This window comes from Prionailurus viverrinus, chromosome E2 (genome assembly GCF_022837055.1).
Source record: "Prionailurus viverrinus isolate Anna chromosome E2, UM_Priviv_1.0, whole genome shotgun sequence".
NCBI lineage: Eukaryota > Metazoa > Chordata > Mammalia > Carnivora > Felidae > Prionailurus > Prionailurus viverrinus.
In genome coordinates, this window is record NC_062575.1 from 15,480,781 (window position 1) to 15,506,481 (window position 25,701).

The window sequence follows — 25,701 nt, forward strand, 5'->3', positions numbered from 1 at the left end:
ACGGAGGAGGGGCAGAGAGAGAGGGAGACACAGAATCGGAAACAGGCTCCAGGCTCTGTGCCATCAGCCCAGAGCCTGACGCGGGGCTCGAACTCACGGACCGTGAGATCGTGACCTGGCTGAAGTCGGACGCTTAACCGACTGCGCCACCCAGGCGCCCCTAAAAAAATTTTTTTAATATATATATATATATATATATATATATATACATCTTATTATTATTATTATTTTTCTTTGAGAGAGAGAGACACAGAGTGTGAATCAGGGAGGGGCAGAGACAGGGAGGCACAGAAACTGAAGCAGGATCCAGGCTCTGAGCTGTCTGCGCAGGGGCAGACATGGGGCTGGAATCCACCAACTGTGAGATCATGACCTGAGCTAAAGTCAAATGCTTAACCGACTGAGCCATCCAGGAGCCCCAAAAAGATATTCTTAATCTTAATATAGATTTTAAAAACCCAATGTAACAACAACCTGAATAAAACCTACAGACTATACTAACAAAATCTAGGAATAGAGGGTGGGGAAGGAAAAACTAACATGTGCTATATTCCTTTAGCCACATGAGGGGGCTTCTAAAGAGACTTTCATTCCTGACCCCAGCAATTAGGCAAACACAGGTGAAGGAATGTGTTTGCAAAAAGAACAACTCCTTGAAGGTAAACAATTAAAACGAGAGTCCTGAAGAACAAAAGTCCAACAGACAGAAGAAAATAGCAAGGAAGCATTAGAACCAGAAAGCACATAAGAAATGACAGATTATTAAAATAAACTTAAATGTGATAAACTGTACTATAAAAATATTTTCAGAGTCAAATAATTAGACTCATTTACATGAAATTTAATAGGAACACATGTAAAAAAGAAAAGTGACACAAAAATTTCAAAGGACCCTGAGAGGCATCTGGCTGGCTCAGTCGGTAGAGCATGTGACTCTTGATCTCAGGGTTGTGAGTTTGAGCCCATGTTGGGTGAGGGAAGGAATAGAGTAGAAAGGACAGAGATGGAATTTAGTTTTTTCCTGGTTTCATAATTTTGACATTGAAACTCTATCAATGTTTTACATAATTAGAAAAAAAAATTGTTTCCTAAAAATAAGGAAAAAGAGCAAGAGAGGAACTGGATGTAGCAAGTTTAGACAATTTTTAGGGGAATTTTGCTCAAGATCAGGAAAGAAGTGGGGCAGTAGTTCATGAGGCAGTGTGAATTGGTGCTTTGTCTTAAGACAGAAAAAACAGCAGCCAGCACAGTGTCCTTGATCTGAGCCAGCGTGCAGCTAGATTCACTGTGGGTAGTAGTACGGGGAACTTGTAGGAACAGGACAGAAGACAATCATCTGTGGGTGCAGATGCTTGCTGCTCAATGGACACGTTTGGTGGCAGGAGTCTGTGGAGAGGATTCTTAATTGCTTCTACTTTATTTTTGAAACAGAAATCAAGGTTATGACCTGACCTGAGAATGAGGATCAGGGACTTCCTAGTCATTGGAGGTAGAGGAGGAAGTGAGAAGTAGTCCTCTCGGAGTAGAAGCACAAATAACCCCCAGGATTCAGTGTGATTGCCAGGCTCATGATCCGAATTTCAGTTGACATATAGTCAGGGAGGTTGTGTGGTTTTGCCAAGCCGTGTTGGGCCGCGTGTGTGAGAAACAGCAAGTGTACACGATGAGGCACATTCAAGAATATTATTGCTCACCTACTGAGTTCCTATCTCTCTATCAATAGGAATTATAGAACACAAGGAGAATATTGTGCTTACAATGTAATTCTTTTTTTTCCAGTTTATTTATTTTGAAGGCGGGGAGGTCAGAGAGAGCGAAAGAGAGAAAATCCCAAGCAGGCTCTGCACTGTCAGTGTGTAGCCCAATGCAGGGCTTGAACTCACAAATTGGGAGATCATGACATGAGCTGAAATCAAGAGTAAGCCGCTTAACTGACTGAGCCACCCAGGAGCCCCTAGAATGTAATTTCATAAAGTGAACTTAATTCTATCTTCTTAGTGTTGACCCACTTGGTGGACCTCATTTTGGGACATTGGATAGTATAAGGTGATGTGACTATTCCAGAGCACAAGATCCCCTTGAGAATTCCTATGTTATTGTTCTTAAAAAACAAATAAAATCTTTGTGTTGTCTTGATTATCATATATGTGCTAGTAACAACTATTTTATAGACTTAAAGCTAGAGCTATATACTATAAATTACCTTTTCCGTTGGCTTCCAAATAGATGCCTTTTCAGACCAAGATGAAAGAAATGGAAATAGTTCTCGTTTAGGCTGGAGACCCAAGAAGACAAGAGGAAAAGTCGCAATACCAAAAAACAAAATGACTTCAGGTAATGTGTAGTGAAATCAATTCGTGCCTGAAAGGATATACAAGATTAATTAATACTGAAATATGTCATCATAACATGTACCCAATTAATATTTGTTGCTTTGTGTTTTGTCTCATCTTTTTTAAAATGTCTTTTTAAAATTATTATTAGAGCATGAGTGGAGGAGGGGGCAGAGGGAGAGAGAATCCTAAGCAGGCTCCATACTCAGCACAGAGCCCAGTATGGGGCTTGACGCCCACGATCCTGGGACCATGACCTGAGCCAAAATCAAGAGTCAGATGTTCAACCAACTATGCCACCCAGGTGACCCCCTTCTTTTATTTTTTATTTTTTTAATTAGAACATGAGCAGGGGAGAGGGGCAAAGGGAAAAAGAGAAAATTGTCTACTCTTATTATTGCAATCTTTGCCCTAATTTTATATATACTTATTTTCTTGATAGGCCTTTGGCCATCTTCTTTTTCACATGTGCCCAAATAAAGGACAATGTATTCTCCCACATTTTTCCATCTAAAAAGAGTCTTCTTAAAGTCCTTGCAGGGGCACCTGGGTGGCTCAGTTGGTTAAGCCTCTGACTTCAGCTCAGGTCATGATCTTGCGGTTCCTGTGAGCTTACAGCTCACAGCCTGGAGCCTGCCTTGAATTCTGGATCTCCCTCTCTGGCCCTCCCCTGCTCGTGCTCTATCTTGCTCTCTTTCAAAATAATAAATATAAAAAAAAATTTAAAAATAAAAAAATAAAGTCTTTGCAGAGTCTTTCAAATGAAGGAAGTGTTCTTTCTCATATTTTTTTTAAAAATTTTTTTTTTCAACGTTTATTTATTTTTGGGACAGAGAGAGACAGAGCATGAATGGGGGAGGGGCAGAGAGAGAGGGAGACACAGAATCGGAAGCAGGCTCCAGGCTCCGAGCCATCAGCCCAGAGCCTGACGTGGGGGTCGAACTCACGGACCGCGAGATCGTGACCTGGCTGAAGTCGGATGCTTAACTGACTGCGCCACCCAGGCGCCCCTCTCATATTTTTTTAATTTTGAAAATAAATACTATTTGGGAAAGATGCATTAGCCTGAAATGACCTCAGTCAATACCAGTCTGGGATGATTATATAGAGAACACCTGACCAAAAGGCTGGAAAAGAGACAACTCAAAGTGCATCTAGTGTTTAGTCTTAGGGATATGACCCCCAACTTCAAGTTTTAGATGTCTTTGTCAACAAGCCCTCTAAGTATCCCTTAAAAGAGCAATTTAGAAACTGTCATTGTAGAGACATGAATATTTATCTAAAGAACAAATGTAAAAATCAGCTTTTCCAAATGATTTTGTTTTTTGGTGTTTGGTGTGGGTTTTTTTGTTTTTTTAGTTTTTTAAATTTTTATTTATTTTGAGAGAGACAGAGAGTGTGAACAGGGGAGGGAGAGAGAATACCAAGCAGGCCCCACACTGTCAGTGCAGAGCACAACACAGGGCTCGAACTCACAAACTGTGAGACCATGACCTGAACCAAAGTCAGATGCTTAACCAACTGAGCCACCCAGGGACCCCCAATTGCTTTTGTAAATGGGTACTTGTGAGTTGGTGAGTTTTGTGATGGCATTAGATGAAAGTAAAGATGGTGTACTTTGGAAACTTAACTCTTTACCGAAATCACCCTGATGGTAATTAAAGCATTGAGGCTGAAGACGCATTTGAAAAGTTTCAATAAAGCTATGTCATAAAATGCAAGTTTTGAGAGAGCAGTGCTCCTAAATTAATATACTATATTACATAACATCTGATTTTAAATATCCCTTTGTAGAGGGGCGCCTGGCTGGCTCAGCTGGAAGAGCATATGACTCTGGATCTTAGGGTCATGAGTTCAAGCCCTAGGTTAGGTGCAGAAATATTTTTATAAAATAAATAAATATGCCTTTGAAGAACAAGTTACTAAGTTAATAAATGAGACATTTGACTGTTTCACCCATATCCTTAGATATGATATAGTCAAGTTTACCCCAAAATAATTGTCTTTAAATCTTCTCATTGAAGAAGGAGATTTGCCTTATCTGGAGTTGCCTTATGTTTATGTATGTCAGGTCCTTTGAAAATTTTTTTTCTTTAAATTTTTAAGTAGTCTCTACCTTATAAGTAATCATTTTCATTAGTTTCTGTTTGCTTTTCCATTATGTTTATACAGATGTGTGTGTTGGTATATACACATATATATTCATGTTACCCTCTTCCTTAAAGTTAGCAATACATTACACATTTTCTGCAGGGTTTTTTCCACAAAAACAAAAACAAAACAACAAAAAAACCAGAAGTAACCCCACTGCAGTACATAGAGATATGCCTCATTTCTTTTTACAACCAGGACCCCCCTAGATGGGTATATGGATTATTTCTATTTTTTTGCTATTACAAAGAGAGCCACAATGAATAGCCTCGTGTGTGTACCTTTTTATATTTTTGCCAGTGTAACTTTGGGATAGATTCCCAGCAGGTGGAAGGCTCAGTCAAGGGGTAGATGTCAATGCTATTTTGCTAGAGATTGCCAAATACCTCTCCCTAGAAACCATCTTATTGCATTTCCATTAGCAATGTACGAAAGTACCTACTTTCCTAGAGTGTTGCTAACAGATTATGTTGTTAAGTTTGTGGATGCATGCCCATCTGATAGGTGGGAAATGGTATCTCAGTTTTAATTTGCATTTCTCTATTTTTTGAATGTTAAGGAACAAATTTACAAATACTTTTCCCACCAACATATTATTTTGGGAGAGACACTCCTTAAGTTCACAATAAAATGTATAAACACTAATGCAACAATAGTGACTTCTGAATACTTCTAAGCAATTACATGTGTCAATACTTTAGTTTTAAAGGTAATTAGCAGGGGCACCTGGGTGGCTCAGTAGGTTAAGCACCCCCTGCTCTTGATTTTGGTTCAGATCATGATCTTGCCATTTTCTGAGTTTGAGCCCTGCGTTGGCCTCTGCATTCTCTGGGAGCCTGCTTTGTATCTCTCTCTCCCTTTTTCTCTGTCCCTCCCCCACTCGTGCTCTCTCTCAAAATAAATAAGTAAACTTAAAAAAATATATAAAGGTTGGGGCGCCTGGGTGGCTCAGTTGGTTAAATATCCGACTTCAACTCAGGTCATGATTTCGCTGTCTGTGAGTTCAAGCCCCACACCAGGCTCTGCGCTGACAGCTCAGAGCCTGGAGCCTGCTTCACATTCTGTGTCTCCCTCTCTCTGCCCTTCCCCCGTTCACGGTCTGTCTGTCTGTCTCTCTCTCTCTCTCAAAAATAAACAAACATTAATATATATATGTGTGTGTATATATATGTACATATATATATAAAAGTAATTAGCAATATTGAATCTCCAATGACCTTTGACATGAATGTGATGCCATCTAGAAGCAGAAAACACACTTTGCATAAAAAAACAGAAATTTCACAATATTAGCAGTAAGAACTATAATATTCTGCCAGGCACTATTCTAATACTTTACTTGTATAATTTTACTGATCCTCATAACAATCCTTTGAAGGACTTGCCAGGTGCCACAACAGGAAAGTTCCAGAATCAAGACATGAACTCAGAAGTCTGACATGAGAGCCTGAGCTCCTAACTGCAGAGACTTATTTAATATGATTATGGGAAAGCAGGCTCTGAATTTGCAGTGCTGGCTTAGTTAACTGAATATAATTCTTTAAAAAAAAAATTTTTTTTTGGTTATTTTTCTTTCAACATTTTATCTTTAAGTAATTTCTACACCCAACATGGGGCTTGAACTCACAACCCCAAATCAAGAGTCTCATGCTCCACCAACTCAGCCAGGTTGCCCCTAGAATTTTTTTTTTTTTTAATTTAGTAGGCTTCATGCCCAGCGTGGCACCCAACATGGGGCTTGAACTCAAGACTGATGCTTAACTGAGCCATTCAGGCGCCCCACCCCTAGAATTCTTTTTGCCCCAGATTATCCTCTGTACAAACATTCTCTATTTCACAACAGTAATATCTTGCAAGTACATGAGTGATAAATATCAGGAAATGCATTTCACTCCAAAATGAAGAGGAAGTGAAAATGTCTAAAAACTCAAATCTTGGAGAGTGAAAAATGGACGGAAAAATTGTCATCATTTAGGCTATATTAAGGGTTGCTTTTCCTATCGTGGAGATGGGCTGGGCCAAACAGCCTGCTGTGAAGATGGAGAACAGTTCACAATCACTCCCATCTGTGACAGTGAAACACAGGACCACTTGATTTATGCAGAGACCAGCCTCACAACCTTGCCCTTGCCAACAACAGCATGCTATCACAGCAAAATCGGACAAACATATCGCAGGGAGCTTGAAAGGGTGGAGAATGAGAGGCTGGAAACCAAAAATTTATCAACTTGAAATACTGAGTCCTTTCAATACCCAGTATTTGAGGACGGTGATCTTTTATTTTTCTCATAATAGATAAACATTGCAATGTATTGTTTTATGAAGCACCCAAAGAGGCTTCATATTTTAGTAAGAATGTATTTGCATTTTTTAAAGTGGAATAAAATTTTTATTCAGATTCGGAGGCATAGTAAGGTCTCCAAGAATTCACAGAGTTAAGACTGAATGCTGTATGTAACACCGTGAAAAATGCTGATTCAAAGAAAAACCACACACTCACATTCACACACACAATTTTCATGGCCTACTCCTGAGAAACACTTATAGACAACAGCCTCCTCACCCTTCACCCTCACATCTTCCTACACCATACTCTATTTTCCTCCTTTAGCTTTTCTCGTCTTCCTTCCGAAGCCCAAGCACTGAATGGATTCAGGGTACCTGAGGAAAAGGGAGTTTACTCATACACTTTCTCCCACACTCTACCCAAGTCAAGACATGAAGGCAACATCAGGCACAACTCTACCTACCAGAGTAGGCTGCATGTGAAAGTCATTCCAGATGAACAGTTACTTACTGTAATCAGTATCATGAAAATCAATATCTAATCAGTATCATCAAAATCCCTATATCCATCCTATGGACTATCACTCACAGACTCTGTGACATGAAACCTTCTAGAGCACTCCAACCTTCTTTTTGTTTAACCACACCCTTAAGTAAACCTCAGGGCATAATGTCCTTTATCTGCCCCTGAGACAGGACTAGGACACAAACCCATCCTTTTTATTTTTTTAGTATGTATTTATTTTTGAGAGAGAACGAAAGAAAGAGAGCACAAGTGAGGGAGGGACAGAGAGAGGGAGAGAGAGAGAATCCCAAGCAGTGTGCGGCCTGACACTGGGCTTGAACTCATGAACTGTGAGATCACCACCTGAGCTGAAATCAAGAGTTGGACGCTTAACCAATGAAGCCACTCAGGTGCCCTGAAAACACACCTATTCTTAAACATTCTCCTCTTGGCTGGTTCCCCCTTAATAAACCATTTCTTGTCAAGCTGGACTTGTCAGCCTTTTTCTTTAGTTTTTCTTTCAGTCCTCAGATGTCACTTTGCATATACCTTTCATGGAACAGACTCCTTAACCAACATACTGTAGGTTTCCAGAAATTATGCCTTTGGCCGCATGTGGCTTCATCACTTACCAGCCTGGCAACTGAAAGAATGCCCCAGTGAGCCCAAGTGCACTGTTGATGAGATCCAGTTGGAGTTTCTGGACATGTAAGTGCATCTGGTGGGCTTTGTGACCCTGCTGGCCACGACATCTGTTGAAGGAGGACCAGACACAGACCCTCATACTCCAAAGTCAACCTTTTTAAAAATTAAATATGAAAACCAAATTTTACTAGCTTCCAATAGGTGAAACTTTAGGATTTCTCCCTGGTACTATGTATTGTTGGGGTCCGGGAGCCAACAGTCAAGAAATAATTCTTGAGACAACTTTGGTGCCAAATAGGTGATTTTATTAAAGCATGGGGACAGGACCCACAGGCAGAAAGAGCTGCTGGGGTATTGTGAGGAGTGACTTACTACATACCGATAATATATACTATATTATATATGATATAATGAAGAGTGACTGACTTTATCTACCTCCCTACCTACCGGAAGGGGGTTAGGGACAGAATAAGTCTCCAAGCAATCAAGACCTTAGTCATGAGACCCTTCAGATGTGTATCAGTGGGCCATATGCTTGCAAGATGATTGTTAACATGTATCTTGGGTTGGGGGTAGAGATAAAGGAAGTTTCCAAAGGGATTTTTATATGTTAAAGACTTACAGGATCCTGGAGGTTGAGCTAAGTTTGCCTTTTGCCTCTAGCAAAGTACTAACATTGAATCAGTTAAGGAGGACACTGAAGCAGTTCCTCCTGGAGGAAGGTCACTCAGACTGTCTCAAGTGTCGTACTTGTCGCTGGGCTGCAAGTTTTAAAGAAGTTTAATATTTTCTATATTTCTTTTGCCTTTGTTCTCCACCTCACCTCCACATAGTATAGATTTTTCATATATTATGTGTTATCACCAGGCTTAGTATTAATTTACCTAGACTTCAATGAAGACGATGATGATATAATTGCACCTTGGATTTTTCTGTAAGATCACAGTATTATGGTGCATGGTTTTGAAAATATCTCTGTAAGACAGATAACAGGCAAATAATTTCTCTCCTGGTTTCTGAGTTAGGAAACTTGGAGCCAAGAGTGATGAAGAAGTATTTACCAGGAAAAAAGTGGCTATAAAAGGTTTCCCACTTCAGAAACTTGCACAGTACTTGTAGTGAAAGATCAGGTATGTTACCTTTTGATAAAACACTAAAAAAAAAAAAAAAACTCATCATCTTTGCTACACAGACAATTCAAAGGCTGAAGCTCAAAAGTGTAAATATTCCAGAAGAACTGTGGTAATGAAGTAAAGCAACAGATTTTCTGTGTACAAAAGTGGAAAGATTTAAATTTTTTTCTTACTCCTATTCCAGAGTCAAAGTAAGGAAGTTCCCTTCATTTTTTTTAACCTTATTGATTTATTGTGAGTGAGTGAGAGAGAGAGAGAGAGAGAGAGAGAGAGAGAGAGTGAGTGAGAGCAAGCATGAGCAGGGAAGGGGCATAGAGAGAGGATCCCAAGCAGGCTCTACACTGTCAGCACCAAGCCTGATGTGGGGCTCCAACTCATGAACCGTGAGATCATGACCTGAGCTGAAACCAAGTCAGATGCTTAACTGACTGAGCCACCCAGGTGCCCCAAGGAAGTGTCCTTCGTACATGCTAAGTCTCAGAGCCTTACCTGGGTTGTTTTTCTTCTTGATGTTTTCCCAGCAGCATGAGATTTTGTCCAATCCACCACTTACTCCTCTCTTCTAGAAAGTCCCAGAAAAGATCCCGAACCTTCCCGGTTCCAAGTGTAAGCAAGGTGTCCTCCCTGGACACAGCAGTAGTTTTCTGCTTCCTCAAAGCTACAGTGAAACTTGTTAAGCTGATAACAATTATTTTTACCATGTTGCTCTGGGCTATTTAGCTCACTTCCCAGAATGATACCTGTTCTGACATATAACCAAAGACAGATTCTTCCTCTTAAGAACATTTTCTCTGTGAACTATGAGCAACAACAGTGCAGAGGCTCAGCAGCTGCCTGGTCCTTTAAAAATGTTCTTAGTGGGTTAGTCATATTTGTTAGTATTATTCTTTTAGGAATAGGGAATAATTAGTCAAGGAGATAAAAGATGTTTTGTGTGTTTTTAAGAACCCAGGTGGAGTTCCTATAAGCTGAAAACAAACAGCAAAGATCAATAAAACGACGAGTCTTTATAGGGCACCACCACCTGTGTCTACACAACCAGATACGCTTTTAGCTAATTACTTGCTAAGCCTAAGCTGTAAAGGAGAAGATGATGAATATCTAAGTCAGAGTTGCTAAAAATTGAGAAAAGTATTGTGTGGTTTTTTAAAAGGAAACCATTCTGGCAGACCCCCAGGCTGTGTCTAAGTTATTGTATTTTGTTTTTTAAATACATTCAGCCATAAAACCAGGCATAAACTATATGCTAAAGCTCTTACACAACCATGAACGAATGAATACAAATTAATACAAACAGAACTGAAAACTAATGAAATGAAAACGTGCTGAACTAAACAGTTACCTGACATAAAAACTGTACTGGCTTATGACCACACAGGTTCTTTTGATTTGGCACACAAGCTATTTCATGCTGTAGGGAAAAATCAGTTCTCTCACCACTTTATTTAGCTTGCTGAAAAACCTTTGTTCATACAGCATGTCATTTGTTTTGCACCTGTGGCACATCTATCATTTAGTTTAGCCAGTTTTCTTTCTTGGCACCAAAATGTGATAACAAATACAAATAACTGTGGGCACTGACATAGCATGGTAGGTTTCAGGGTTCAGTTGGTTATCCAAATGGCCTAAATGCTTACACTACCTTTAAAAATCACTATGGAAAGATACTAGTATCAACAATTCTCTTAAGTGTATACTCCAAGAATACACCTCCCTCAGTCTGAAAAACACTGCAGTAATCAAAAGATAAATATGGTATGGTCCCTACTTTCAGAACGTGTACAGTCTAGTTAGGGGAAAAAAGATATAACAATTGTAGTTTAAATAAAGACAGTGTCACTGGACAGGTACAGCATATATCTATCTATAAAAGTTCAGATGAGAAAGAAATTATTTCCAGCACGTGGCCATATTGAGATAGAAGAAACGGTCATACCAGGAGAAGCCAATGTGATTTAGTAAATGCATAGAAGAGGAAAGTATTTATAAAGAGAAATAATTCTGGGGGTGGGGCAGGGTGGGCACTTGTGGAGACAGCAGTGGGAAGGGAAACGAGAAAACGGAAAAGTCTTGAAATGGCAGGAAAAAGAGTGTCCAATTAATTTGGAAGGCTTCTGACTAGGAGTCCACTAAGTCTTCGCTGCAATGGAATCGTTCTGGGTGTTATAAGACTTTGTAACAAAGTGTTGATTTCCCAACACTTTCATTAATATACATACTTACGCACATACATACGTCTAAGGCATTTTTAAGTGAAACCTGAGGCTGATGGAAACTTCTCTGAGGTCAACTCCACAGTGCCGTAATTCATTCCAACCTTTTTTTCAGTGCCTGATATATGGTCTCAATACCTGCTTTACCTAGAGCGCAAGCATATCACATGTTCAACTTAAATGATCAAGATATTGGTGACAGTGTTGCTTAGAACTGAAGCTCTACTTATGCGCATTCTCTCGCCGAGGTCGCAGAGCCGCAGAACAGCTACGCACACCACCCCAAGCCGAGTGTATCGCAACACAGCTTAGCGCGGCGCCCACACCTAGACTCCGGCGGGCGGAAGGAGCGTGGCTGCCGTGATTGCGCACGCGGGCACCAGCGTCTAGCCACACCTCCGGGGCGGAGCGAGGCCTTTTCGGCCGCTGGGAGGCCCGCCTCACCCTCCTGTCTGGCGATTGGTGAGGTGGCAGCTGCAGGGGCGGTGATTGGAGGGCTCACCACCATCTCTTCCAATGGAAATAAGCCAGAGGCGGGCCCAGTGGCGGAAGGAGCATGGCGTGGAGACTGCTGAAAGTGAGTTCAGAAAGCGGGCTCTGCGGTAGCAGAGCCAGGAGTTGGGCGAGGAGTGGGGCTAAAGCAGATTGGAGGGCTAACCTGAGGCGAAGTGCGGTTCCGAGATCGTGGGCCCAGTTTGCACGTCTGTGCGTTTCTGGAGGCACACGTGCGTGTGCATTTACACGTGTGCTTGGCCAGTGTGCACAAGGGCACGTTCCTGTCTGGGTAGATGCAGGTCTGTGTCAGCGCACGTGGGCCAAACGTTTACTGAGCCTGGCACACGGGCGTTTAGTGAACACATGACCGCAGGATCCATCGTGCAGTGAAGTTACACTAAAACATGGCCCCAGCCCTTCTAGATGAAATTTTAGGGCGGGGGCTTATGTAACTGTGTTCAGATACTTGTTGACATTAAGGAGCGTTCCTACAATCCGCTGGAGACTGGAAGCAAGACAATAAATACTTGTTCTTTATCGACAACGGGGAGTGACTTTCAAAAGGCAAATCTGATTATGCCACCAAGTTGTTGAGGGAGAACCCGAATCTTCATTTTGCCCAACGTCTCTGTTTATCTCCCCAGCTTCTTTTTAAGCCGTGCTTTGCCTTGTTCCTTGGTTCCAGACAAACCTTTCCCCTTCCCCCATTTCTTGGGTGCATCTCCTTACCCTGTGCCACTGTGAGCGCCTTTACACTTTTTCATACCCTCCCACCGCGTCCTAGTTAACTCCTATTTATCTTTTGGACATAAGCTTTAAGTCACTTCCTCAAAGAAGCCTTCCTCTACCTCTGAGATTGGGTTGGGGTGTGTTATAACCGCATGTTAATTCATAGCTATTGGCAGTTACATATTTGCGTGATCATTGATTAATGACTGTCTATAAGATTGTCGTCTCTTTGAGGGCGGAGACTGTTTCGCCCACCTCTGAGTGCTCGATTACTGTTGGGCAGATGACTGACTGACTGACTGATGACTCATCATCTGGCAGTGATAACTATGAACCACTTTTCAAGTAGGATTGTTTTTGAGAGAAACAGAGTGGGTGAGGGGCAGAGAGGCAGAGAGAGAGAAGCCCAAGCAGGGGTTCGATCCCACGAACAGTAAGATCATGACTTGAACCCAAATCAAGGGTTGGATGCTCAACTGACTGAACCACCCTGGTGCCCAAAACTAGATTAGTGATTCTTGACTCAATAAGACCTGATGCTCCTTAAAAAAAATATTTTGCAACTGCTTTTATTATCCTGAAGTGGAATTTATGTATAATGTAATCTACGTATAATTTTAAAAGATTAGCATAATGTCCTAACTGGAATATAAAGGAGACATTAAAGGAATTCATAATAAAATAACATGTATTTTGGTATGTAAATGTTGGGCATGACTCACTTAGTGAGAGACTCAGGTGTTTAAGCCTCTATTTGGAAATTCCAGCGCCTCAGGTATGTTTTTTTTGTCAAAACCCAAACAAAGCACTATACCATTCCTGAGATCTCTGGAACGGTGAACAAGGAAGGCTTAGTAACGTTCTGTGCAACACAGTGCAGTCATCTCTCAATTTATGATGGAACTGCATTCCTGGAAAAGTCAATGCATATGAAAACTGTGCATGACATAGTTGGTGTTTGTGTGGTGGAATACAGGCTCAAATAATATGAATAGATTTTTTTAACATACTGAATATCAGTAGTATCTCCAAAAGTCATGCAGGACAGGGACACTTCATCTGTCAGACAGCCTAAAACAGTGCAGGTGTCTACCTTTACAGATTCCTGCCCACTTAAATCTATTAGCATTCCTCCACAATGCCTACCACATGTCCCCCAGGGGGCAGTACCGCCTCTTTTGAAGCCTCTGGCCCAGAGTCCTTCAAGGCCAGACAAGTGTGGGTCAGCAGAAGTGTGGATACAGCCTCTGAAAGTAGAGACCAATGTGTGAGCAAGACTAGAAATGAAGGAGACCAGTGTTTGCAGAAGGGTAGGGATATCGCTTCATATCACATGTCATTATGTCCTGTGTGCCTGGGTGTATAGGGCTCAGAGAAGTTACTGCAGTCTGGCCCCATTGGGCCTTTTTCTTTTTTTCCCCCTCAGAAGCGGGCCCAGGATGCTGTGGTCATCCTGGGGGGCGGAGGACTTCTCTTCACTTCCTACCTGACGGCCATGGGGGATGAACATTTCTATGCTGAACACTTGATGCCAGCTCTGCAGAGGCTGCTGGACCCGGAGTCAGCCCACAGGCTGGCCATTCATTTCACCTCCCTGGGGCTCCTTCCTCGTGCCACATTTCAAGACTCTGACATGCTGGTAGGTGCTCTTGGAACACCTTCTGATTAACAAGCTCCACAGGCCCTTCTGACACAGACGTGCTGGGGCCTGCACTTTGAGAAACACCAGGATAGCCTGGCTTTGTTTCCTTCTCCCTAGGAAGTGAGAGTCCTGGGCCATAAATTCCGAAATCCAGTTGGAATTGCTGCAGGATTTGATAAGCATGGGGAAGCTGTGGATGGACTTTACAAGATGGGCTTTGGTTTTGTAGAGATCGGCAGTGTTACTCCAAAACCTCAGGAAGGAAACCCCAGACCCAGAGTCTTCCGCCTTCCAGAGGACCAAGCGGTCATTAACAGGTGTGTGAATGGACCAGAGGTCACAGGGGATGCTTTCTTCCCAGGAGGGTGCGCAGCGATGGGAGATCTGCCTGTTTTTTCTGTCATACAGTGTGGACATTTTTCTGCTATTGGGAATGTTCAAGAACCATGTTGAGCATCTCCTGTGTGGAGGCATAAAAGCAGATTTTATTATTCTAGCTTAACACATATACACCCCAGGGGCTCAGAGAGCTACATGACGTATCTTTAATCATGAGATATAAGTGGGAGATCTGGGGTTGAGATTAATACATTTGACTTCAGAGTTTGTGCTTTTTTCACATTGTTACTCCAGTGCTCTTGCCCAGCACTGTCCAGCAGAAATATGATGTGTAATTTAAAATATTCAGGTAGTCACAATAAAATAGTAAAGAGAAATGGGTGAAATTCACTTCAATAATATATTCCATTTAACTATTATTTATAATTATATCTAATTATAAATACTTAACATGTTCTGAATGTCATTTTAACACATAATCAAAATAAAAATGATTAATTAACTATTTACCATCTTTGGTAGCAAGTCTTCTAAATCCAGTGTGCATTTGACTTAAAGCTCTCTCAGGGTGTACTGGCCACATTTCAAGTGCTCAGGGGCACATGTGGCTACAAGTTCTTGAACTGGATGGTGAAGCCCTGCCCTTTAGTAAACCGGAAATTTTAATAATCCATATGGATAGCTGCTTTTAATAAGAGAGATCCTTCTAGATTGTGTAAAGCCCTTCTCTTTGCAATCCCTAGGCAGTATTCACTATAGCAAACCCAGAAAATGAAAAAGTGTCTGCTTTTTGGTAACAGAATTTTGAGAGTCTCCTTGAGAGAGTTTAATAGGCATCTTTGGGACCATTGATGGCCTTCTGGAAGATGAACCTGTGGGAATTTTAGGTGGCCGCTCTTCCTGCTTTATTGTACTTATTTCAGGGAAATTTTCCAGCATTAGAGATGAAGTTATTGAGCTTTCTGTTGCATTGCAGGCTGGGATCGGTATCTTCAGAATTTCCAGGCAAAATATACTTGTTGATGATTCGGCTGCCAGAGTAACTGCAGGTACCAGGACAACGGTACTGGGCAGAATCCATAAACGAGAAGTGGTTGAGGGAGGAGAGCCTGTGTGTTCGGCCTCCTTGCTGTGGGTGGCTTGGAGTGGGTGCCCAGTAAGCGCCTGCCAAGTGAATCGAGCAATTTATTCATGAAGTAAACAAAAACAGGTGCTCTCTATCTGTTCAGCGTTTTTGGCTGCAAGTAACAAAGTGGCTTAAACAATAGGCATTTGTTATGATTTCTTCTCTGGGAGGGAGCTTGTGGAGCACAGGCAGGAGGAGGAAAGATGGGTTGTCAGGGAGGCCCCGCTGCAGGGGAGGGGTACATAAGTGAGGAGGAGTGTGGGTTGGATTCAGACAGGTCGGGGGACAGCTACCTGGCGAGTCTGGGCTATTTCCAGTGCTAGGTACCTGAGCGACTTGTTTGCAAATTTAAATCTTTCCCTCTGTGTTTGATGGTGTTCTGGCAAGTTTTCTAGGAATTCCAGGGGTGTTTAAACCTTGAAAGTCTAAAAACTGACTCTGATTTTTTTTTTCTTTCCTGTTTTTAAAAGTCCAAAGTATAGAAGTGGCCATGAAACCATCTCTCCAAAGTGTCTGCCTTATGGCCGAGGGCTCTAACCTCGTCCCCTCCCCACCTGCTTATATATTACAGATATGGATTTAACAGTCACGGACTCTCGGTGGTGGAACACAGGTTGCGGGCCAGACAGGAGAAGCAGGCCAGGCTCACAGAAGGTAAAGTGGGGTTGTGCTAATAGGCCTTTCTCCATTTGTTGTGAGGAAACCTGTGGGAGAAAGGTCAGGAATTCTTAATGAAGTAAATGTGACTGAGCAATAGGGAAAAAAATACTGTGGAACTCAGGAATTTTCCTGCCTTTATCACAGTCAGCAAGATTGTAACTGAATTTCATAATTTAGTAAAGACTTGCTTAGTTTCTCCCTCGTTATATAACCTGTGTTGTGTCATAACTGGGGCCGCTTGGAAGTGAGCAAAGCAGTCCCGCTGTGGTCACGTGGGTAGTTGAGATGTGAGCAGAACTTGAGCTCCATCTTCCTCGGTCTTCCTATGATGTCCTTTTGTGCGTTATGTAAACAATACATGTTAATTATAGAAGCATTAGTAAATACAGAGAAGCATCAAGAAGAAAAGTGAAATTAATCATACCCCTCCCTATTCGGGGAGAATTAATCTTGACTTTTGGGAAACTATCCTTCATGACTTGTTCAGAAAACACCATGCATGTTGTAAGGCTGCCTTCAGAGATGCCGATGTCTGTTCTCTGGGGCTCTGCTCTCCCTCCAGATCCATGTAGTGCCTATAGCTCTGTTTTGTCCTCACCACCCCTTCCCAGGTGTCTTCTGAGATTGTGTGGGGCTGTGGCCATTTTCCTCTAGAACTCTTTCCAGGAATTTAAGTGTCATTAAATGTCCTGGTAGTGAGATAAGAAAAACCTATGGACATCGGATTCACTTCAGGAAGTAAGGTTGAAAGGGCCGAGGCAGTCGGCAATCTCTGATTTTAGGAGAAGGAAGTTACCTTGTTTGGAAATTCCAAGCTTTGGTAGGAGCAGACCCTGCTATACTACAGACCTTTCCATTTGGGGAACTTTGAAGCTTATAATATGACCTCCATAGCTTGTGATACTCTCCTGCCTTCTTGCTTCCCTTCTTTTCATTGTCCCCAGTGCGAGCTTTAGCCCCTTTTCTTCCTTGCCCCTCCCTCACCCCTACTCCAGCACTAACACTGATTGAAGCAGAATCTTCCAGCAGATTTGTTCATGTTTTCCAGCATCTAGAAGACTTGAAGACAGCTTATTGCTAGCATAAGTTGACAGAAGCTATGGTGCCTTTTGAAGATAGAGTAATTCAGAAATTTCTGTCTAACTTCAGAGTCTTGGCCCTTTGGGCAGCTAACTGCTGATGGAAGGTCCCTTAGCTGCATGAAAGTAAGGCTCCCTTTCAAGCCAGCTCATCTGTGCAAAGAAGAATCAGCTTACAAATGGCTTGGCTTGATGGAGGCTGGACTTGGGAAGCTTGGAGGCCTTGTGTAGCTTTTGTCTAATTGGATGCTACCCACCCCCACCCCCACCGCCCCCAAGGGAATCTCATTTACTTTCAAGCTGGTGATTAAAAGGGTGACTAGTTTAGGGAATGAGAAGGTGGTTAGCAACACTAGATGTTGGTCTTTGATCCCAGTGACCTGACACACCTTTTGGGAGCTCACTTGGTGCTCCAGGTCTTTTCCCAACTATTGCGCGGTAAAAGCAGCTGGCACCACTGACCTACCAATGACCTTTGCAGATAAGGTGGTATCTTAGAAGCCAAGTACAGACAACCTCTGGCTTTCAGGCACAGCATGTTTCTAAAATGTATTTTTCTAACAGTCCAAAATGCAAGTCAGTAATTCCATGGATTTTAAAATTGGGTGGCATAATAACTTATCATGCAAACTGAGACATTTTGGGGAGTGAAGGGTGCAGGCATTAATAATTATGCCCAGGCTACAGGAGCAATGAGGGCTGTTCTGGGAGCACTGGGACTTGTGCTCACTCTAGTTATGAGCTGGAGCCCCTTCTCAGAAAACTGAAATTCCAAGTTCTAAAAGATTTATGCCTCTATATTTTAGGCATGGTTAGTGGAAAACATTTTCCAGTCTTGTATACATATTCTTTAATTTTGCCTTTTCTTCCCAACTGCACACCCTGTCACTCAAGTCCAGCAGACAGCCCTTGAGAATAAACAGCTGTCCCTTAACATGCCTGTTGATTTCTGACTGTCCTCATTACATTTATGAGCCCTTACTTTTTATCGCTAGCATTTGCACTCCTAATTTCTCCATTTTCCATTAAATTTTAAAAAAGGAAAAGAACACAGTGCAGTAAAACATCCTAGTAGTTGCCCAAACATGCTGCGCAAAGATGGTGACCTCTTCTTGGTCAGCAAGACCAAGGCGGCAACACCGTGCAGCTTCCATGGTGTTTGCCGGCTGGTCCGGGAAGTTCACACAAAGAGGTGGAGGTGTACGGGGCTCTTCGTGGGCTGTTTAGTCAAGGACATCTTCAAAATGTTGCACAGGGAATGGTGTTTAGGAACAAAATCTTGACAAGCCATCTTTACAGGGGGGCTACCACTGGGAATAAACCTGGGGAAGAATAAGACCTCCGTGGACGCTGCTGCGGACTACGTGGAGGGGGTTCGAGTCCTGGGTCCCTTGGCCGACTACCTGGTAGTGAACGTGTCCAGTCCGAACACCACTGGGCTACGGAGCCTTCAGGGAAAGGCTGAGCTGCGCCACCTGCTGACCAAGGTAGGAAATTACATCTCCAGGCTCCATTCCACCAGCCTGTCCTACCCATTTCTTTCCAGTTGATTCTTCAGGAAAAAGCTTCAATGTCACTATCAAGGAGCTGTCCTTAGCACCTGGACCAGATAGGACCCCTTGCTATACCTATAATCCCGTCATAACACTGATTATGCTTAACAGTAATTAATGGCTTGGTTACCTGTCCCTGTGTTAAACCATAAACCCTTTGAGAGCAGGGACTGTCTGTCTCTGTCCCTAGCATCGAGCACACTGACTGAATAAATTGGATTACTCTTCTTTTTTTTAAGTAGGCTCCATGCCCAATGTGGGGCTTGAACTCACGACCCTGAGATCAAGATTTGCATGAAACAGCAAGGCACCCCTGGATGAGTCTTTATCAAACAGTACTTGTGACAGTATTTTCTTCTTATCTCTTTTAGGAAAACAAGTCTCAATAAGCCTTAATATATTAGCCAATACCAGTGACAACATTAGGGACTTAATCTTAGGGATCCCTTTGTTCAGGAGAATCAGATCTGTGGGATGGGTCTTTGGCATAACTGAGAGCTGTATTTTCTGAGAAGGAGAAGTCGCTGGTGCTTCATCGTGAGAACATGCTGATCTGTGGCTACGGCCTCCAGGGTCCCCGTCTCTGGCCGTGTGTTGTTCTAGGTGCTGCAGGAGAGGGACGCCCTGCAGGGAGCGCGCAAACCGGCTGTGCTGGTGAAGATCGCACCTGACCTCACAGCCCAGGACAAGGAGGATATTGCCAGTGTGGTGAGAGAGGTAGGAGTCGGGCTAGGCCCTGGGATGCCTCTCACTGCCTGGGAGGGGCGGGGGTGGGTGCCATTTGGCCAGCTGGGCTAGCCTGTGGCTTCCTTTCTGTGGTAGTGAGAGCTGGTTTGATATGTCATGATGTAACTCATCATCTAATGAAAAGCTCAGTTGGTTGAGCATCCAACTCGATTTCAGCTCAGGTCATGATGAACCCACAGTTTGTGGGTTCAAGCCCCACATCGGGCTCTGAGCTGACAGTGTGGAGCATGCTTGGGATTTTCTCTCTCTTTCTCTCTCTCTCTCTCTCTCTCTCTCTCTTTCTTTCTCTCCCTCTCTCCCTCTCCTCCTCCCCTGCTCACACTCTCTCAAAACAAATAAACTAAAAAAAAAAAAAAATTTAAAGAAGCAAATGTTTGGATGAGTCATTTACTTGTACCCATTCCCTTGTCTCTTTCCTCACATTCATCCAGCAAGAGCTCTAAGGCTTGTGCTTGCATTCTTGGTCAGTCTTGGTCAGACTGTTCTGTCACTCTCTCCAGTCTACCCCAGGCCCCTGTGTTACAGGAGAATGGTGGAAACATGGACCAAATCTGGCAGTCCTGGGTTCAAGTCCTAGTTCCACCATGTACTACCTAGGGGCCTTGGACAAGACTAAAGTGAGTGGTTCTAAGGATTAAATCCTGTCCTTGTGGAACATTACAGGTGATCGATATGTGATGGCTGCTACTGTTATGTTGAGGCTCATTCAGACCCTTTTTCTAGAAGCATAGTGAGCTCTGGTATAGCTCTTGCTTCCCGGGGCTGTAGTGCGGGCACCTGGCCCGGCTGCTGTCTCACACCCTCAGGGAAGCTACTCCGACTGCATCAGTGCCACCACTGGAGGGTTCTTTCTCTGTCTCACATTGCAGTTGGGCATCGATGGACTGATCATCACGAACACCACAGTGAGCCGCCCTGCCGGCCTCCAGGGTGCCCTGCGCTCTGAAACAGGAGGGCTGAGTGGGAAGCCCCTCCGGGATTTATCAACTCAGACCATCCGGGAGATGTATGCACTCACCAAAGGCAAGAATTCGGTGCCTGTGTCTTCAGATCTGTGTGTGGCTCAGGCTCTTGGGTTTGATCTGAATCAGTGTTCCCCGAACTGCTGCATTCAGCCGGGGCCAGAGAGGGGGAAGCCAAACTAAGGGTCTCACGTTGCCTGCCCTTCCTCACGATGTTACGTGTGCTTCTTGCAGGCAGAGTCCCCATCATTGGGGTTGGTGGTGTCAGCAGTGGGCAGGATGCCCTGGAGAAGATCCGGGCGGGGGCCTCCCTCGTGCAGCTGTACACAGCCCTCACCTACCGGGGGCCGCCTGTGGTGGGCAGGGTCAAGCGGGAGCTGGAGGCCCTTTTGAAGTGAGTGGGGCCACGTGTGGCTTGACACAGGTGAAGTTAAGGTGGCATCAGTTGAGGATGACTCACAGGGAGGAGGAGATGCTATTTACCTGTCTGTTTATTCCTCATCAGAAAGGATTCAAGAACCCGGGGGGAAAATTACTCTGTTGCTCCTAATACAGAGGACAAAAAGGGCCAAGGAATTCAAGATTAATGGTGTTTATTGGCCTGAGGGGTTCTGGCAGCATCCCTGCTCAGTAACATTGTCTTGATGTCAGGGAGCTGTGAATACTTGAAATTGATTCCTTTCCCAGTGTGAAGACCTAGGTGGAAACACCTCTAGGTTCCTGAGTGAAGACGATGTAGAAGGCAGGAGGCACGCCTCTGCGGGAGACAGGCAGGCACGGTTATGGAGCTGACAGCCTAGGTGAATGTGGGCTTCCAGCGAGAGCAGGGCCTGTCCTTCCCTATTTGCCAAAATTGCTTTTCCTTTTTTTTCAGGGAACAGGGTTTTACGAGAATCACAGATGCCATTGGAGCAGACCATCGGAGGTGAGGATGTTTTCAATAAGAAGCCTGATCTGGAATCTCCCCACTAAATGAGATGGGTCTTTGTGGCTGGATTGAGAGAGGAGAGCCACATCCCCCAAACCACGAGAGCCCTTCCTCCAGCCCAACTGTAAACCCAGTCAGGAGCATCACCAGAATCAATACAAGGCTTTCTTTAATCACTTGTCGGACCGTGAACTGCATTCATGAGTCTTTCTAAACTCAAATCCCTTTAATATTGCAAGGACATTAAATATTTGAGGGAAAAAAATCATAGAAAAAATAAAGCCATTTAAAACCTGTATTTAAGGGTGCTTGGGTGGCTCAGTCGGTTAAGCGTCCGACTTCGGCTCAGGTCATGATCTCAAGGTCTGTGAGTTCGAGCCCCACATTGGGTTCTGTGCTGACAGCTCAGAGCCTGGAGCTTGCTTCCGATTCTGTGTCTCCCTTTCTCTCTGCCCCTCCCCTGTTTGTGCTCTCTTTCTCTCTCAAAAATAAATAATAGGCATTTTAAAAAAAAAAGTTTAAAACCTGGATTTAAATCCCAGCCCTCAGTGAGGGCCACAGGCCTCACATAGGTGCTGCAGGGCCTTCTAGGCCTCTGCTGCCTGGGGTCAGCTGTGGGTCCAAGGAGCTTGACTCCGTTTCATTCTGCCTTTACTTTTATTTAAGTTTTTGACTTTACTTGAAAATATTTCAAACACAGATAGAGTTGCAAGAATAGGGCTTGAGGGTGGCCATCCTCTGTCTTCACACTGCCTTCCCTCTGTGAGTCCGGGTCCTCATCTTTTCTTAGAAGGACCCCAGTCATGTTGCAGTGGGCCCTGCCCCGCTGACCTCAATTTAATTTGATGACCTTGGTAAAAACCCTGTCTCCAAATAAGGGCACTTTCTGAAGTTCTAGGGGGTTAGGATTTTAGTATGTCAGTTTTGGGGAGACACAATTCAGCCCATCACAGGAAAGTGTGCTTGCTGTGCCCCTTCTTTATTATCTGTGGCTTGGGGTGCCATTGGGCAGACAGCTTCTCAAGGTGCTTGAAGACATTAGACAAGATGTGAAAGAGGTGTAGTCGTTAACTGAAGAGAGAGCAGCGCTGGTCTTTTCGATACCGGAAAGCAAATGGGGAAGAGGGGCTGGAAACCTTATCTAGGAAGCGCTGTTGATGTGTGGCATGCCCTCACAGCCAGCAGAGAATTACCTTTGTTCCCATCACCTCAGTACAGATTTTTATTCTAAATTTGATTTCTTGGTAGCTCTGCGAGAGGCATAGAACTATAACAGGGGTAACATGTTTTGTTGCCTCATCATTTAATCTTGGCCTCCGCCTGTCCCTCCTTGTGTTCGCTCACTCTGCCACAAAACCAGCAGCCAGTCTCCTGCTGTCCTTTTCAAAGATCGTTCACCTGTTTTGACTTTTTTTTTTAACTTTTTAAATTTATTTTTTAAATGTGTATTTATCTTGAGAGAGAGAGAGAGAGAGAGAATCCCAAATAGGTTCTGTGCTGATCAAGAGTCAGCTGCTTAACTGACTGAGCCACCCAAACGCCCCCTTTTTTTTTCTTTTTAAAAAAATAACCCGCAAATAAAAGTTGTGTACCTCTCTTCCCTCTTAAATAACTCCATTTCCCACAGGTAATCACAGGTAACTTCTGTATCTATCTTACTAGATGTTTCCAGATATTTTTCTTTTTATTATATACAAATACATGTAATCCATAGCTATCTTTTTATGTATCTGAATACTTATACATAGAAAAAATTTAGGAGAACTGTTTTTTAATACCAAGTGATATGAGAATAAATTTAAATTTGCTGGTCTGATTCTCCATCCTGAATATTTTTGTGTGTATTTCTTGCAAACGAGTATATTCTGCTTCACAACCGTCAAAAATCAGGAGATCAGTACTGACATATTGGTTCATCCTCAGGCTGTGTGGCAGGCAGAATTTCTAAAATGCCTTCCCCCTTCCCAATGCCCTGTCCTAATTTCTGGAGCCCAGCAATGTGATGAGATATCCCTCTCGTGACTGTTATGTTACATGGCTTAACGTAGGAGCCTCCTTGAAGGTAGGTTATTCAGGTGGGTCCAGTCTGATCACATGAGCCCCTTTAAAAGCAAGTTTTCTCTTTCTAAGAAGCGTAAGGGATCAAAGTGGTTGCCATTTTGAAGGCTGGTTTGGGGGGCATGAGAAGAGAGGTGTTGGCCCCTGGCTAACAGCCAGCAAGGAAATGGATGTCAGACCTACGGCCACAAAGAGCTGGATTTTGCCAACAACTTGAATGAGCTTGGAAGCAGATTTCTTTCCAAAGTGTCTGGGTGAGAATCCAATCTGTCCAACACCTTGATCCTGGCCTGGTGACACCCTGAGCCTAGAACCCAGCTGAGCCTCAACTCCTGATGCAGAATGGTGCTGACAGTGACTGTGTTTCAAACCACTGGAATTTGTGGACTGTGTTTCACACAAGAGAGAATGAACACAGGCCAGCTTCGTGGTTCACCAGCCGTCCCAATCGTGTCCTTCATTGTAAAAGTATCCAGCTCAGAATGACATGTTGCATTTGGTTGTCATGTCTCTTTAGTCTCCTGTCTGGAAAACTTCCTGCTAGTCCTTGACACTTTAGAAGATGACAGGCCGATTATTGTGTAGAATTTCCCTCGTTTGGGTTTGTCTGGTGGTGTGATTGGAGTCAGGCGGTGCAGCTGTGGCAGGAACATACGGCAGCAGTGCCAGGTCACTGTGTCCTCCCAGGTGACACACGGGGTCAGTTTGTCCCAGTGCTGCTAATTTCACATGGGTCACTCGAAGGTGTGTCTGTACCACTTGTCCACCGTAAAGGTACTCATTTTTCTTTGTAATTAATAAGTACTTTATAGGGAGGTTCTTTGAAATTATGTACTTAAACTGTTCCTCATAAAACCTTTGTTTTATTCATTTATATTTTTGTGCCTCATAATTTTCAGTTTTATTGAATGGCTCAAAATCTATTATCATATTTTGATGCCCAGTTGTCTTATATTTGGCCAATGGATGCCTCTTCAGGTGGCTTGTGTGTCCTGTATACATGTCTTCATTATTCTTTTAGCATCTCCTTGCTTTCTGGCACAAGCTGTTCTGGGCTTATCAGATAATATCCCTGTCCCAGCCCAGGAACCAGCTATTTCTACAAGAAACCCTGGTTCCTTCTATTGGACAGTGATGTTTAGAAACTAGCATCTGAAGCTTCTGCACAGCAAAGGAAACAATCAGCAAAACTAAAAGGCAACCGACAGAATGGGAGAAGATATTTGCAAACAACATATCAGATAAAGGGTTAGTATCCAAAATCTGTCAAGAACTTGTCAAACTCAACAGCCAAAAAACAAATAATCCAGTGAAGAAATGGGCAAAAGACATGAATAGACACTTCTCCAAAGAAGACATCCAGATGGCTGACAGACACATGAAAAAATGCTCACATTACTCATCATCAGGGAAATACAAATCAAAACCACAATGAGATACCACCTCACACCTGTCAGAATGGCTAACATGAACAACTCAGGCAACAACAGATGTTGGCGAGGATGTAGAGGAAGAGGATCTCTTTTGCCCTGTTGGTGGGAATGCAAACTGGTGCAGCCACTCTGGAAAACAGTGTGGAGGTTCCTCAAAAAATTAAAAATAGAACTACCCTACGAGCCAGAAATTATACTACTAGGCATTTATCCACGGGATACAGGTGTGCTGTTTCGAAGGGACACATGCACCCCCCGGTTTATAGCAGCACTATGAGCAACAGCCAAAGTATGGAAAGAGCCCAAATGTCCATCCATGGATGAATGGATAAAGAAGATGTGGTATATACATACAATGGAGTATTACTCAGCAACCAAAAAGAGTGGAATCCTGCCATTTGCAACTACATGGATGGAACTGGAGGATATGCTAAGTGAAATTAGTCAGTCAGAGAAAGACAAAAATCATATGACTTCACTCATCTGAGGACTTTAAGAGACAAAACAGATGAACATAAGGGAAAGGAAACAAAAATAATATAAAAACAGGGAGGGGTACAAAACATAAGAGACTCTTAAATATGGAGAACAAACAGATGGTTATCACAGGGGGTGTGAAAGTGGGGATGGGCTAAATGGGTAAGGGGCACCGAGGCATCTACTCCTGAAATCATTGTTGCACTG

At 43.3% G+C, this 25,701-nt stretch overlaps 2 protein-coding genes across 3 annotated transcripts in view; one reads left to right on the forward strand and one right to left on the reverse strand.

Moving 5' to 3' along the window:
* PKD1L3 (polycystin 1 like 3, transient receptor potential channel interacting) overlaps window positions 1-11,597 on the reverse strand; it is an 83,535-nt gene extending 71,938 nt beyond the window's left edge. The window contains 3 exon segments of the mRNA XM_053447901.1: window positions 7,908-8,027; window positions 9,543-9,643; window positions 9,645-11,597. Of these exon segments, the coding sequence (XP_053303876.1) occupies window positions 7,908-8,027; window positions 9,543-9,643; window positions 9,645-9,839 (416 nt within the window). The 5' untranslated portion in view covers window positions 9,840-11,597.
* Window positions 11,598-11,804: 207 nt separating this feature from the next.
* DHODH (dihydroorotate dehydrogenase (quinone)) lies at window positions 11,805-21,885 on the forward strand. 2 transcript variants are annotated; one of them, XM_047836246.1, is made up of 9 exons: window positions 11,805-11,843; window positions 13,917-14,129; window positions 14,250-14,449; window positions 16,169-16,251; window positions 18,636-18,823; window positions 19,493-19,606; window positions 20,506-20,659; window positions 20,833-20,992; window positions 21,473-21,885. In XM_047836246.1, the coding sequence occupies exons 1-9, from the start codon at window positions 11,823-11,825 to the stop codon at window positions 21,525-21,527; spliced, it is 1,188 nt and encodes a 395-aa protein (XP_047692202.1). In that variant the 5' UTR covers window positions 11,805-11,822; the 3' UTR covers window positions 21,528-21,885. The 2 variants fall into 2 exon arrangements, with proteins under 2 accessions (XP_047692202.1, XP_047692203.1); XM_047836247.1 differs by lacking the exon at window positions 20,833-20,992.
* Window positions 21,886-25,701: the final 3,816 nt, after the last annotated feature.

Excerpts from the sequence above, each read along its gene's own strand:
- DHODH (XM_047836246.1), top strand. The coding sequence starts at position 11,823 with ATGGCGTGGAGACTGCTGAAA. Across the intron at positions 11,844-13,916 it reads TGGCGTGGAGACTGCTGAAA|AAGCGGGCCCAGGATGCTGT; the intron begins GTGAGTTCAGAA and ends TTTCCCCCTCAG. Across the intron at positions 18,824-19,492 it reads TGCGCCACCTGCTGACCAAG|GTGCTGCAGGAGAGGGACGC; the intron begins GTAGGAAATTAC and ends GTGTTGTTCTAG.